The 15,810-nt window shown below is 39.4% G+C and overlaps 2 protein-coding genes across 3 annotated transcripts in view; both read right to left on the bottom strand.

The window, feature by feature from the left end:
* The window catches only part of nsg2 (neuronal vesicle trafficking associated 2), a 30,121-nt gene extending 28,574 nt beyond the window's left edge, over positions 1 to 1,547 (bottom strand). The window contains exons 1-2 of the mRNA XM_079648178.1: positions 1,292 to 1,547; positions 788 to 963 (exon numbers count right to left, since the gene is read on the bottom strand). Of these exons, the coding sequence (XP_079504304.1) occupies positions 788 to 916 (129 nt within the window). The 5' untranslated portion in view covers positions 917 to 963; positions 1,292 to 1,547. The remainder of the gene's footprint in view (positions 1 to 787; positions 964 to 1,291) is intronic.
* A 1,856-nt stretch (positions 1,548 to 3,403) lies between these two features.
* The window catches only part of cpeb4b (cytoplasmic polyadenylation element binding protein 4b), a 33,007-nt gene continuing 20,600 nt past the window's right edge, over positions 3,404 to 15,810 (bottom strand). The window contains exons 5-11 of one of the 2 annotated variants that reach the window (XM_079651722.1): positions 13,649 to 13,672; positions 12,221 to 12,391; positions 11,762 to 11,851; positions 11,180 to 11,298; positions 10,920 to 11,034; positions 9,697 to 9,878; positions 3,404 to 7,982 (exon numbers count right to left, since the gene is read on the bottom strand). In XM_079651722.1, coding sequence (XP_079507848.1) covers positions 7,755 to 7,982; positions 9,697 to 9,878; positions 10,920 to 11,034; positions 11,180 to 11,298; positions 11,762 to 11,851; positions 12,221 to 12,391; positions 13,649 to 13,672 — 929 coding nt within the window. In that variant the 3' untranslated portion in view covers positions 3,404 to 7,754. The remainder of the gene's footprint in view (positions 7,983 to 9,696; positions 9,879 to 10,919; positions 11,035 to 11,179; positions 11,299 to 11,761; positions 11,852 to 12,220; positions 12,392 to 13,648; positions 13,673 to 15,810) is intronic. The other variant, XM_079651723.1, reaches the window with a different exon arrangement.

The raw sequence follows: 15,810 nt of genomic DNA, 5'->3' as shown, positions 1-15,810 counted from the left end.
CAAAGGGCTAACCAAGTGGAAGTAAATCAAGTAGCTAATTACTAATTAAAACGGAATTGATTGGCCTATCATACCCCAGTCCGAAGCTCTGTATTGATTTGAATAATGATGTATGTCAATAATCCTTCTGATACCTAATAAGGTGCGTCGACTGTTGCAATGATAATATGATCAATTGTGTAATTTCACCTTGAAGCTCTACAATAAGTCATTGATTGGCGGGTTAGAGAGATGGATTCATACAGCTGTGAAATAAAATCATCACCCCATAACGGATCCAGACACTGTCGCACAATGGATGCATAATAAACCTCTCATAAGAGCTCTGCTGATGTCTAATACCATTCATTTTCATAATGTGCATAATCAGTGCAGCTCTCTGTCTTGACCCGTAGAAACACCAATCAGGCTCTCCACGTTGCACTGCCACCATGGTAACTGGATTACGAAGGTGCGGTGCAGTTACTCTGGGATGTCAAGATGATAAATGACAGTCTGTCTGGCACTGAATCTGTCTCCTAATCTCAGCTGGAACACAAAGGACACTGCTGGGACGGCTGAGATGAATGAATTTGGGAATGAATAAAAGAGTGTGTGAGATGTGTGTGTGTGTGTGTGTGTGTGTGTGTGTGTGTGTGTGTGTGTGTGTTAGCAGGTGGGGGTATTAAGCTAAGAGGATTTAAGGACAGTGTAGGTCACCAGCATCTATTTCCTACACACACACACACACACACACACACACACACACACACACACACACACACACAGTTGGGCTGGTGTCTCTCACCTTGTCAGGTGCTTGGCTCTGGAGGCTGCCCACGTCCAGAGGAGTGATGAGGGGCACATTTTGGAAGCCGTCCTCCACGCTCACAGGTTTGGCCCCTTTGTCTTGAAGATTACTCCCCAGTTTCACCATCTTTCACTGCCCTTAGTATATTCCCTTTATTTCCCTGAAGACAGCTCCTGAATAAGAGGTGGTGAGAAAGGATGGTTTTACCTTACATCCTCTCAGGTCAATGGCAGAAACGGGCTATATGATGGAGAAGACTCTAATACCTTAAATTACACAGTACGAATAAGTTAATGTTGTCAAGTGAGTTGAGAGGAATCGAAATACGATCAATGATGAGAGCAGCAAAACACTACAATAAAGAGCATGTTTTGTTTGCAATGAGAACGGACTATTTTTACCATGACCCATAAGGGAAAGAAACCACCACCTATAGCACATTTTCCTTACCCCAACACGAAAACACAACAAAACTGTACACCCCAAAAAAGCATTACTCACAGCTGATCGTCCTTGTCCGTGCGTCTCCTAGGTGCTGCGGCAGTGTCTGGACAGAGGCGGAGGGAGGAAGAGGAGCAGGTGAATCTGGAGGATGCGCTGCGGTGTCTCTGCTGCTGCGGGAAAACAACGCTGCGCCGCCGGATGAGAGACTGGATGTCTGGCGGCAGGTTTCCGAGCAGCAGGCAGCCCAACCCCCTAATCCAAACTCAGCCTCCTCTTCACCGAGCTGCTGCACCCAGTGCCGGAGCTGCCGCTAGGGGGATCTTTCACCCTGTCAGGGGTCTCGTTTGTTTGATAAAGTGGAAGTCAAATGAATGCTGCATCTCAGGGTTTATCGCCAGAGCTGAGAAAGTGGATTTATATTTGCATAACACTTAAATATTTCGATAAAGGGGATCTTTCTTGACAACATATAAGATCCGTTGGAAATGTTATTTTGTTGTATATTGTTTATACATTGATTAGACCGGTTTGATTTTGCACGTAGCCCAGCTCGTAATTTGATCTAAAAGAGCAGCTAACTCCCTCAAAAAAACATTCATAAATTATGTGTTTTTTTCACACAATAAGGTTAGTCATTCTAAATGTGCCTCTCTTAACATCACTGAATTATGTCTCATGAATTATATGAAAAACCAACATCCTCACCTGTCAATTTTAAGGGAGAAATAACAAAATAAAAAAGTTATTTTCCACAGTACCTAAAGGCAGCAGAAAACATTTTCCACTGAACCATTTTGGTCCTATGGCGCCATCTGCTGGTTACATGAGTGACACACAGACGCGAGGAGCTGTTAAAAAAACCGACATTAATAATCTGAATAACAATGAGTGAAATGCTTTAAAAGGTAGATGCTGGGGTGTGTTTGTAATTGTATGGTCAACATATCTTCTTAAATCTTAAATAATGGTAGAAAATTCAACAAGGCAATTAAATGTAGAAATTGTGTTTTATTTTATATAACAATTAACCAAGCAAGAATAATTTCATTTGTTTCATAAAAATATATTTTAATAGTCACAGTATGTATGCGATACATATGTAATAAAAACATATAGTCATACTATAGGCTTCTGTCATAATGTTCTTAATAATAGTGTAGAAAAAGTCATAAAAAGTCATACTATAGTACAAAAAAATGTTCCGAATATGTGTAACATAAGAAAGTTTAAAGAAATATGAGTCAAAATATATTAAACCATAACATGTTTAATAATGTAGTATAGTGATACAAATGGCAGTATGTCATTACATCATAACCAGGGTTATAACTTGACATTTTTGAAAAAACATTTTTAGTTGGCAGTCTACGAAGCCTTTTGTAAAGTTTCATTCAATGGACCATTAATACATTTTTTATTATTTGTGAGTGATAAATGATACATTTTGATATATTTGTATGGAATTTGAGACGCTATTCTAACGTTGAGGATCTTTTGATTTCATCCTGAATTGGGAAGGAATTTTGTTCGGCTCCGAGTGCTTTGAATTAATAACATGTAAAACAAACATTTAAGAAATGTTTTACCTATATTAAATCAGAGAGAATAGAATGCCATGAAACATAACATTCAAAATCCATAGTTTTCTATGTACTTTAATTGACATTAAGAAGTCATAGCATATTGTGCCATTAAAATATAATTAAGAAACTCATAGTATAGTATATAATACCTCAGGAAAAAAAAGTGTTTATTCTTTTTAAAAGGCATTAAAAATCTATTAAAACCCTTGTGGGCGCAAAGCTATACATATCACAAGCTGAACATCTCATTTTTGTTTGAAGTTATGGAGACAGTAGTTGTCACACTTAATTTAATTTAAGGACAACTACTGTCTTCATATTGCTGCAGTTATGACGAAGAGCACTCCAGGGTGGGGTCAGTACACAGAAACCTGACTGCTGGGTGTGGTCGGAGGAACGAGGCAGTGGAGCTCCACCTTTCAGTCGGTTTAAGAGTCACCAAGTGCTCATGCAAACAATAATAATATGACGGTACAAACCGTCCCTAAACAGAGAGATCGCACCTTATTAGATAGCAATTAGTGAGACTGTCCAATAACAGATTTAAATGTCCACACTTAACATAAAAAAGAACACCAAGCAAATCTTTTCATCACAGTTAAGATTTATTTCATTCAACATTTCACATTACAAATATTTAAAAATTATGCATACTGTTATAAATAGTTGGCTGCAAACAATTAAATAACATTAGATTTTTCTTTTTCGTTTCACTAGCACTTCTACAGACCAACTCCTAGAAATATGGACATATCCGTATTACATAACTTAATTAGAAAGGAAAATACAAAAATAGGAACTTATAAAGTGAAATGACAATAAAAATTAAGGTGATATCTTAAGTAAAAAATGCTATTAATAAATACAACAACCTTCCCATACACAGTTAAAAACTATTGAAATCTTGCCATTAAGTAACATCATTAACAGACAAATATTTAAATATTTATTTTCCTTCAGAAAATGTGAACCATATATTGTGGAGCACAATATAGCAATTAGTAAAAACTAGACACTTTAACATATTAAAAGCTTCACCTCAAAAATATAACAAAAATCTGATCAAAATTATAAAAATCAATTATACATTCCAATTAAAAATATACCAATAAACAGCTAAATACATTGTTGACCTAATAATTACAATGCAATCAATCACAGTAGCTTAAAATAAACAAAATAAGCAAATGAGCACAAAACCTTTAATGTTTTAAAAATAACTTCAATTATTTATATTAGTACAAATAGTTTGATTTCTTTTCTTTTTTACAAACACCAGCATGAAAAGGATTACAATAACAGTAGAAAATGACTGTGAAAAACATATTAACATCTTCTTTAATTAAATGTCTGCAATTAAAAATGGCATTAAAGAATTACATTGCAAAGAGTCTTTATCTGGAAAAAGGTTCAAAAGAAGTATTGCACATAACAACTTGAAGTTAACTTGCAACATTTACCACATTCAAGTCTTTAAGCTCCCCTTCCTCCAGATAGGTCTATATAATCACCTCGACAGACAGCGGGGATGAGTTCTCAAGTCTTTTTAAAACAGTGTTGTAAAAGGATGCTAAAGTCCTGCACTGCCAAATCGATTTATAGTTAAAGTTTCTGTCTTGTTTCTCGTCTTTTCTCTCTGTCGTGTGCATCCTGCAGAGGTCTGCGAATGGGGAAGCGAGGAGATCAACACGTGGCGTGGAGGGGAGACGGGGTGAGGTGAGTGGGTTTGGGGTGTCCTTAACAACTGAATAGTTGAGAAACATTTGGTGCACACCACAACAGTAAATTTTTAATAGCTAATTCATGTACTTGTCATTTTCTCTTTTTTTTGTCATGCATGCTAAGGATTACAATAGGTGCTAGTTGGCAAGTTCAAGAATATATATATACTTTTTTTGAAATATTAAAATATCTAAACACCAAACATCCATTCTTGTGATACGAGACTCAGCGTTACGCCTGAACCAAATTTTGCATTCTCCTTATATTAAGTTATAGTCCATCTATGGAGAGGAAACCAAGACAGAAGTTACCATTGTCCAACTAGTATAGCCATGTTTAGAGACATTAACATCAATTTCAAATTACAACTTGTTTTTTTTGTTTTTTTTTTGTTATTCTCGCCATGCTGTTATTGACCAGATTGACTGGAAACATCTAATGTACGAAAAGCTAAGACCAAGAGAGCAATACTCTTTGGTCTCTCCTCTGCAGATGTGAAGTCGCACCAACACAAGTGCGCACTTAGTTGTAAAGTTTCCTCAGCACTGAAATGTATAAAAAGCATAATTGAAAATAATATATATTGAAATCACTCAACTTTTTTTCTTAAAATGAACATTTCCATATATGCAGATCTCTCAGTAACAAAAGTACAAAAGCTACCTTTCACAATGTGAAAAATTGAGGTATTGCAAAAAGGAGTTTCCCCATTTGTGAAAAATGTGCCTAAAATGACTGTTGGAAAAAGAAAAAATATTTAGAAAAGTAGTGCATAATAAATGTTTATATGTGCATGACAAAATAATTTAGCTAGAAAACACTGTACCAAAAATCAGCAGGCCATGTATAAAATAATCTTTTTTTTTTCATCTCATTTAACAGCAAATTCTTCACAAAGTGTTTTAACTTCTAAAATGCTCACCCACCACACCCACAAAACAAATGACTAGGGTGCAAAACTGGTGCGACGACACCACGCCCATATGAGGAAAGGTTTCTCACTAGTGTGTATAATCGAGTTTCTGTACTAACTCCCTGACATATTTAAATGCTCGGCTAGCAGGTTACTGAGTGACTTAAAATGTCAAACAAAGGTTAGGATTAGTTTGACTTTTGCTGTGTGAATGTGCACTTAATGTTAAACGTTCCGCGGACCTATTTGAGATAAAAAGAACTACCAGCGTGCACCTCCATTTTGAGCTATGGAGAACTTGTGTGTGTGTGTGTGTGTGTGTGTGTGTCTGCAAGCCCTATTGTTTTTCCACTGGTGTTCTAATGGGTTTTGACTGCACTGTCAAATATATATATATAAATATATCATGTTCAAGGCCAATCTTTGGTTTGCTGGGCTTGACAGTTAAGCAAAACTGGGTAGAAGTGACAGAATAATAAAAAAAATATGAAAAAAAACTTCCTTGAAGTAATGAGAAGGAACATAAGAATAAAAAAAACCTAAATAAGAAATGAGCTACAGTATGACCCACTACTGCACAGCCATCTTTGGTTCCCAAAAAGCCACCGGGTACAACCGACTGTTATCAAGAGCAAACTGCATGTGGGTCATAAGTGTGTAGTAGTAGAGCACACTGCAGAGACTATCTTCATTTATGCTTCAAAAACACTGGATGCTGAGTTGGATTAGCTTGGCAGGAGAAAGGACAGAGGGTTCGCCAAAAGGGCAGATCCCTCCATGACTCAAATGTGTGCTGATGATTGGGAAATCCGATAAACTTTAATTGCTTCTTGCATTAAATGTAGCTGACTCTCGGATGCGGAGTAGAACTTTTTCATTAAAGACTTGGGAGAATTGCACAAATGCATCGAAAAAAGACTAACAAAAGGACAGGCATTTTCCATTTGGTGGTAGCCCCGTAGAAACTGCAATAAAAAAGGTGGACTACTAGACCACCCTTCTCTCGAGGAGACACCTTAACCTCAGTCCTGAAAGATCTGGATCCAAACCCCCGCGGTGTTCGGACACTGAAAACAGGTTTTGATCCACGAACGAGGCCCTACACTCTGTTAGCTGCTAGCTTAGCAGGCAGACAGAGGGGGAGGGGGGGGGGGGGGGGGGGGGGGGCTTATCTCTTTAAGCCGTTCTGTCTCTCCTGTAGCCTCCCTCCGCCTTACATTCCCCAAATACACTGTATACTGTACGATGCTCTGCTCTGTCCCTAGCACAACCCTGGCTTTGAATAAAAAAATAAGGAGGCGATGAAGCAAGTGAGTACAAAACTGTGCCTGTCACATCACACTCTGCCTGTTGCATCACTTCCCTTTGATTATAGTTCTAAGGAAAGGAGAACACGAGCGGGTGATAATGTTTTCTTTCTTGCTTTTTTTTTTTCCTTTCTTCTTAACTGTATCGGCACATTAGCAGCTGAGTTTGAGGTATTAGTTTTTGCATGTCAAAATGGAGATCAAAACCCAAATATGCGTTGCTAAAATTTCCGTTGCGATTTTCAAGTAACATCAAAATATTTGTGTGAAGTTGGAAATCATAAAAAGAGAGAGGTTCAAACATTTTGATATGGGAGGGAAAAGAATCCATTTCATTCTGCAGTGGGCCCTCTCTGTTCTTCAAAGTTAATTCAATATTGAGCTTTGGTTGACTACTAAGGGTCTCGTATACTGTGTCTGCGCTCTATCAAATTGGAAATAAGTGCACTCTTCTTTAGCAACACCTTTTCAATTCACATTTGCTCTGGAGCCTCTTGTAATCGACAGAGAACTTAAATCACACCTCAGAAATAAATAGCCAATCATATGCTGTTACAACAGCACTTGCACTGCTACAAAACAAGTCAATCAAAAGTCAAATTAAGTGTCTTGTTTTGGGGACAGTTCTTAAAAAATTAAATAAAATACATTGTTTAGAAAAAAATAAAAAGGCCAATTGAATAGAAGAGTACCATATCACACTTCAAACGTTCCTATATATGTTGTTGTTTTTTTAGAACTAATACAAATATTTCAAAAATCAAACGCATAAATAAATTTATGTTACACATCTTTTTTCCTTGCTGGACATATTTGGATATAATTCCAGTTTTTTTTTCTATCTTCAAAATATAGATATATATTAACTTAAAAAAATGAAAAAAGGTTCAGTGAAATTAGAGCGAAAAGGAACCAGCAACAGAAAAGTGCATTTATTTGTACAATGATTTGCGACTCCTGCACTACCTGCCCTCTGCTCCCTCTCCCTCCCCCGCTCAGTTCCAGCGGAAGGAGATGTGGCGGGGGCGGTCCCCCCCCTCCTTCACCAGGGGTTTGTGAAACTCCCGTCCGGCGCGGGAGTGGATGGCCGCCCAGCAGTACTCGCAGTAGTACTGCAGACAGGTGACGTTGGCGCAGAAGAACGGCGCAAACTTCCCGCCGCAGCGAGTTCCCTGGCACTCATCGCACAGCTGGTCGTCCAGCACGTATGGCTTCACTTCCACCTGGGGGGGGAATCAGTGGACATTAGCCGTGTTGTTTCCTTTACAAACGTGTGTCTGCATGCTGCTTTATCAATCCTGGTTCTACCATATGTTGCTCAAACTTGCAGGAAATGAAACAGATGGCACCTGGAAGGTTCATCTGAAAGCGTATCTTTTTTTATACTATGTAAAAAAATATGCTCAAGAGATCCTATGAACTCAGTTTTGTTGTGTAATATGTATTTAAGATTAGGTTTTTGTGTGGCTGGCATTTTCATCTCGTCATACTGTTGTGTCCTTCGTCTGCATATGTGTTGCCTCTACTGCAGAAAATAAAGAATTATAAATGTGCATTAGATTTAAAAATATATATTTGTATTACTGCACATATTTTTATACCAATTTCATTTCTACGATGTCAATCATATTCAATGTTAATATTGGTATATTTTACTGTATTTTTTTAATGTTATTATAGTGTTCTTAAAATGGTATTCTATCTGTGTTTTTAATTCTCGTTTTATTTGTATGTATTTTTATGCACGCACCATAACACCAAGTCAAATTCCTCGTATGTGTTAACCTACTTGCTAATCAACCTGATTCTGATCAAACCTTTTACAGTGTATGTTCTTAAGGAACAGCCGCTCCAGCCCATGTATTGACCTTCTTTAAATATGAGCTTTCACCATGAGGGGCGGAGTCAACAGGATTAAGGCTTGTTTTATTTATCACAGGGAGTAAGAGAACAAGAGGGAACAGCCACAGTGAGATGAAGATGAAACATTGCATGCGACAGGCTCAACATGTTGTTATTTGTGAATTCTCCCTTTCCCCTTTGCATACTGTTCACTATTCATTTGCTTTCCCCACCAGTCAGGGATGAGGGATAGTGCTATTAGCAAGTGAATGTCAATAAGAAGGTCTACAAAATGTGAACAGTAATTATGCAAACGAGAAAGCAGCGTACTATTATTCCTGTAGTTCATATCACCATGTAACCTCTTCACTAAATATTTCTGTTGGATTTCAGCAACTACAGAGCTCTGTAATCTCTACGGCTGTAATTCATTGGCAGCTGACAACAGTGTGTAAATCACTGATGGCCTTACAGCCAAAGTGTAAATGCATCACACAACTGTGCACGGTTTAAATTCATGTATGTAATATGAATGCAGTTTTATCATGGAATAGTTTGCCATAATGCTCTCTTTAACTCTACCTGTTACTGTTTTAATTCAAACGCTACATTGTTATACTGTTCTTGTTATTTCACTTATACTCTTTGTACAATGTAACAACGCATTGCTATGAATTAGTATGTATGCTAATCATGCTATGCTAGTATAGAAATATAGGTTAAATAAGAAGTTACAGACCTTTATTATCATGGATTTCATCTGAATCTAATAACGGCCTTTTGATGCTGTTTTGGTCGAATTTTGATTTTGTCAAAAGAAACTCCCCCCCCCCCGCCCAGCTTGGATTCAGAACATATTGCTACTTGCCCTGATCTTCTAAAATGAATCAACAATTCTTCCAGATGTGCTTCTCTACACTTTCTGCACTGTAATCCAATATAGCGAAGTGTGTCGTACTGCATTTTTTACTTCTCAACAGACAGTTTGACAGAAAGAGAACAGGAAGTGAGTTGTGGGGAGACGAATGAAGAAAGAAGGGGAGCGGCGAGGGAGGACTTAAAAAAAACACAGAGCTCTCTTTTCTCTCCACTCACCCGTTTATCGATTTCTCCATGCTGCAGCTGCACAAAGCGAGCACTGATAGCAGCAATGTAGCTCTGCTGATTAGAGAAGGCGACCCGCCCTGCTCCCTTGGGGTACTTCAGCTCAGGGTCTGTGTCGATGCCAGCGTAGCACACCCCTCCATACAGGCGGTCCATGATCATGGCCAGCTCCACTGCAGGGGGGGGGGGAGGGGGGAGACACATTGAAGAAGCTGACGACAAAATATTTACAGAACTAAAAACATGAACACAATGTTAACATTCTGGCTAAAATCCAGCGCCTATTCCACACACACACACACAGGCTCAATACATGAGACCGTGTTCCAACACAAACACACCACGTTGATGAGGGTTGTTTATCTGAGGGCTTAAGGCCGTCCACACAGATGGATTAAAGATCACACGCGTTTGATGGAGCAAATATGAGCGTAGCTGTTAAAATGGCTACTATAAATCCCAACACTTTAATTTGCAGTCTTTATTGGGCTTTTCTAAAAAGCTGCAAACTGGCAGAGATAACCTTGTGAATTAACAAGGCAGATTAACTTGTTAAAACAGCAAAAAGGCAAATAGCTTTTCTTTTAATATGTCAAGTTAATACGTGTGAATGTAGACCGATGTTACACAAGGTTATTAGATATGTGATGCGCCACAGGGCTATGTGACCTCAACTAGAGTCTAAAACAGTGTTACCAGCCGTGCAGAAAACATGAGCACTCAGCGCACACAACATTGTTATCCGGATAAAAGGGAATTTAATATTCTGCGCAGCACAGCGTGCCACTGAGGGAACTTCCTGACGCTCCAGTGTAGGTCAAAGCCAGTCTCAGCGGCACAGTACCTCTTTTAGCTCTACCCTCTAGCAGGTCCTATGTTTATTATGAACACAAGCTGATCACATTGCAGGGTTTCACAGAAAGGAGAATTGTGTTCAGAGATGACATTTCAAACATTAGGAGGAAATAAAGAAGGGGAAGTCAAGGATGGCTTCTTATTGGTGTAAAACAGTGTAAATGTACACAGCAAAAGTTACAGATTGATGAATGTATTAAAGCATTTTGATAAAGAAATAGGGGAATGAGACAATACCAAACACATGGGATTCAACCTGTGTGTATACAACACACTTCAAAAAGGTGTTGTCATCATAAAGACTCATATGTTGTGGTTTCACATGGTTGGAAAAAGAGTCAAATAAGAGCGAAGAGTACCTGCACGGAGCGGACGAGGGACCCCTCCCACAAAGATGGTTTTCCTCGGGTCCAGAGGCTGAGATCCGTCCATCACAAAGTCGCTGTCATTCAGGTTCCACGGGCGGATTTGGACCTGAACACACACGACATGAGGTTTCAAAGTCAAGTAGAAGTCATACGTTTCCTTGAGTTCAGTGGAAACTAACGATGTGAGCAGATGGGGGGGGTGTGTGTGTGTGTGTGTGTGTGTGTGTGTGTGTGTGTGTGTTCCCACTGACCGGCTTGTCTTTGATGGTGGGGCTGGACACACAGAGGTAAAGCTTGCCGTCCTCTTCAATGCAGGCATCGATCAAAGCCTGCACGGAGCTCTCATCCTGGAACAGCAGGAAGGCGTAGCCTGCACGTAACACAGCAGAGTTATTCATGCTGCTGGGGACACCACGTATTGACAAAGACTCATGTTGGATTGAAGCGCAATGATAACTGTGGCTGAACACAGCTTTCCGCGTGCACAGCGGGAAGGAATAAGCTTTAACAAATAGAGAGAGGAAACGGACAAACAGTCCACACATGGCTACTAAGTGCTTCAGACAATACTGTAAAGAAAAAACAGACCACACACATATGAATAGTGGTCGTACACAGATACAAGGCTGACATTTATCTACTGAATACAGAAATAGATTCCATTCAAATACATGTCTGACTCACAAGCAAACACAAAGACACTGAAGCAGTCACAGGAAACTATCTTTTTGAAGTTAAATTGGAATCAGAAAATACTACTGAAAAATGTACCCAGCTAGAAAACTCTAAACAATTGAGAGACAAATCAGCACATAATAAATAATTCAACAAACCTTTGGGTGGAAAATAGGATTTGCTCTCTGCTTTGTGAGGCCAGTCCACAAACAGGTGTCCAAAACGCCGGAAACTAGCAGTTATCTCGTCTGAAATCAGGCAGAATGAATTATTGTTCAGAATTTGGAGATTAAACAAAAAACAATTACACTGATAATTTACAGAGAAAGTCCTGCCTGACTTTCTAAAAAAAAAATACATATAAATTGCAGGAACATTGGAACAAATTCCATAGTTTTTATCAAAAGAAATGTGTAGTGTAATATCTCATGGTCTCATTTACAGTCAGAGTGATAATGTTTGTCAAGTCAATCAAATGAAATGCCTAAGATTTAACTTTGAGGTAAAAGTCATCTTAAAAGGTGTAATTTGATGATGTTGGATTATGTTTGAAATTGCCCTCAAGTCGCCATCTTGTAAGTGTCAATCTTTTTAACTGTAAAATGATAAATCTTTACCTTCATCTATGTCAGGGGGCAGTCCTCCCACAAAGACCTTGCGTGAGTAGCGTTCAACACGCTCTCCGTTCTGGTGAGGGAAACAGTGAGGGGAGCCCAGGCCTGCAAGACCCTGATCACCACGGTCATCGTCAGGGAAACCATCCTCCATGGGGAAGAGAGAGGAGTGGCCTGAGAGAGAGAGAGAGAGAGAGAGGAAGAGGAGGAAGGGTTTATTTCCTGAGGAGTCATCCTGGGAGTCGTTGTCATAACAACACTACCCCTAAGGCAGTAATGATAACCGTACATACAACTTTTCATTCTATGTTGACTGCATTCATATTCCGGGGCGGAAGGGGCAATCTGATCCGACATCACTTACAACATAATAAAGGCAAGTGAGTAGCATGCAAGGCAAATCACTAGGGATTCATTCAAACATATTTAGATTACATTGTGTAACCTTTCATTAAAGCATGACGTCGCAGTTAGTTTCTAAACCCCTTGAACAACAGCAACGAAATACAAAAACCTCAGAATACTATTAGAAAAACGTTCTGAAGGTAAAACAAAGAAGAAGAGTAACATATAACACAATGGTTAGTGGGGTGGAATGTAACAAAATGAAAACATAGCTACAAATGAAAGTGGTTTGAGTTCATTCCAGTCATGTAAAATAAAGAAAGAGCAGTTTGAAAGTACACGTAAAACAATACAAATAAAATGAATGCAGAATGGGTTTTTTCTTGCATGGCCAGCAAATGTATTTTCCATGAAGTACTGAACATGCACGCAGCTTTTCTCTAACAAACGCAGCATTTCTCTGGTTAATACTTTCACAGTGGACTGTGCATGTTTGTGTTATAGCGACTAAGCTCTCTCCGGCCTATTCCTGCTCCTATACAACCTGCCCTGAGCTGCTTTATAGAGATTTATGCAACAGAGTTAGCCTCAGCTTACAGTTTGTGCTGGTGTCAGTGGGGTGTGTGTGCGCGCGTGTGTGTGTGTCCGGGTGTCCGGCCATGTGTCTATTCTTCTGTTCTCCGAGTATGTAAATCAAATGCTACACTTTGTGTGTCTCCTCTCCTGATGACTTTCAACCAAATGTGACAATAACATCTATTGTCTGAGGTAACAATCTTGCAAAATGTGCGTGTAAATGAGAAAAAAGCAAGCAGAGTCGAGCATAATGAGATAAACGCACAATGAAAGATGCATAAGATCACTTCTCAAGCTGTTGGCAAGATGCGACACTTAAGACAATCATGCAGACAAACATGTCACTTCACTGTACAAAGCGCTGAGTCATTCCAAAACCATTTACGAGCATTCATTAAAACAACCAACGCACTGTAACGTAAAAAGAAATCATAACAGAACGGCTTCACATCACAAAGTCAGACAGTATATTGAGACCAGAGCTGGATTTGAGCCATGATTTTATTTTACCTCGTCTCCTGCTATAATTCCTGGCTGCATGTGGAATAAGGGCAAATCCAAGAAGAGGGTATTTGTAGAAGGTGCATTATACACTATACCAATAAATGTGCGAGTCATTCCCCATTGTCTGTCCATCCCTCTGCCCTGTCTCCTATCAGTCAGCTGTGAATTATAATTAGCCACCATACCACTGTATCAACACTGTAGCGTGGAAAGTATAAGTCCGTAGTTCAGAGATGTACGATGACTTGTAAGTTGATTCAACAATCGTTTTCTCCTACAGTTCTTTTGTTCCCAACAAATGAATGGATGTGTGTTTCCTGTTTCAGGGTGGAGGCTTGTCACCTGGCTGTTTATACAGTACTTAAACAAATAAAGATGGAAAGGGATTTATTATCATACCAGATAAAAGACACAGTTTAAAGAAGGTATCGGTAAACTAGTCAGAACAAATATAGAAATGGTATACTGTAGCAATACCAACACCAACATTCTCTTCTTCTCTGTAAAAATCCAACTGATTTAATCAACAAACTAAAAAAAAGGGTTCACAACTTAGTTCTAAATAAACTTCACTTAGAAACACAAAAAAAACGATATGTCCTACAAATGTTTGAATAACCCAACATTTACTAAATCATGACCAAGTCTCTCATATATATGAAACAAATAGAAAACCAATAAAATAATTCACATTTGAATTCCAATTTATATGCTCCTATTATTTTTTTTTAAAAGCAGAATCATGCCATTCATTTTGAGACTCCGACAGGCACGATAATCTAAGTGTTCCCAGTGGCAGCGGCTTTGTTAGAGTCTGTTGCTTAGGGGCCACTATTGTGACTCACTTCCACAAAAACGAATGAAACTGCCAGAAGTAATAACAGAACAGTTTCCGTCAAGTGTTTCTGGATACGGCCAGCCATTTCACAATATGTCATTTACCTTCTTAGAGTTACACTTAAGACTCTAAACAAAAAGCCTCTTCGACATCGCACGATAACCATTTCAAATTGTTTACTAAATAAAAGCAATAGCAGCCCTGCGGCCAAGGAAGGTAACAGGGGACCAAGCAGAGAGGGCGGCGGCCATTTTAACATACATGTACTTTAATATGCCTCGGTCGTGAGGTTTAACACTTAGATCATTCTGTTGAGATGAATACAGTACAGTCTCACAGGCAACCATTTCTGTTTAATCTATGCTGCAGAAATCCAATTCTTTTTCTGCCTTGTCCAAAACCCATCTAACAAGTCCATCAGTCCACAATGCGGTTCGGTGTCATATGTGTACTAAAGAACATGCTCTATTTTCCCGTTCAATTTAATACGCGCCTTTGGACATAATGTTTCTTTGCAAAGAGCTGAAGTGAAACAAATTAAAATTGTGGACACTGGAGAGATTGAAGCAGCGAACCCTCTAAAACTCTTAAGGACACGGAGAGGATGAAGAAGTGGCCAGAATGCGCAAGCAATAATCCCCTGCTCCCTCGGTGGACTTTCCAACCCAGATGGACATTAGCTCTGGGGGGGGTGAGGTCAATGAGAGATAGAAAGAGAGGACAGAGAAAACAAGAAAGCAGATTGAAAACAGAGCGGAGCGCGCTATAAAAAGATGTGTGTGTGTGTGTGTGTGTGTGTGTGTGTGTGTGTGTGTGTGTGTGTGTGTGTGTGTGTGTGTGTGTGTGTGTGTGTGTGTGTGTGTGTGTGTGTGTGTGTGTGTGTGTGTGTGTGTGTGTGTGAGAGAGAGAAATAGATTGGAAGAGTTGGAGGAACAAGCTGATGAAACACTATGTTGTGGGGGTGAGAGAAAATGAGAGCGAGAGATCAAGAGAATGAGGAATGCAATCTGTATACGCTTATGAGACGAGAGAGAGAGAGAGAGAGAGAGAGAGAGAGAGAGAGAGAGAGAGAGAGAGAGAGAGAGAGAGAGAGAGAGAGAGAGAGAGAGAGAGAGAGAGAGAGATGGTGTGCAACCTCTGAATCCTGCCTATCCGCTGGCACCATCTGTCTCAGGACATCATGACAGCTCCTGACCATGTGATCTCACCATGTGACCCGGCGATCTTGTGAACAAACCACCGACCTCTCGTGTTTTACATCATGGCCCAAGACCAGAAGGCAAAGGCTTCAACAACACAATTACACAATGATGAAGGGAATGAGAGGTGG

Source organism: Notothenia rossii, assembly GCF_949606895.1.
Source record: "Notothenia rossii genome assembly, chromosome: 9".
Classification (NCBI taxonomy): domain Eukaryota; kingdom Metazoa; phylum Chordata; class Actinopteri; order Perciformes; family Nototheniidae; genus Notothenia; species Notothenia rossii.
This window is presented reverse-complemented; position numbering and strand designations above follow the sequence as displayed.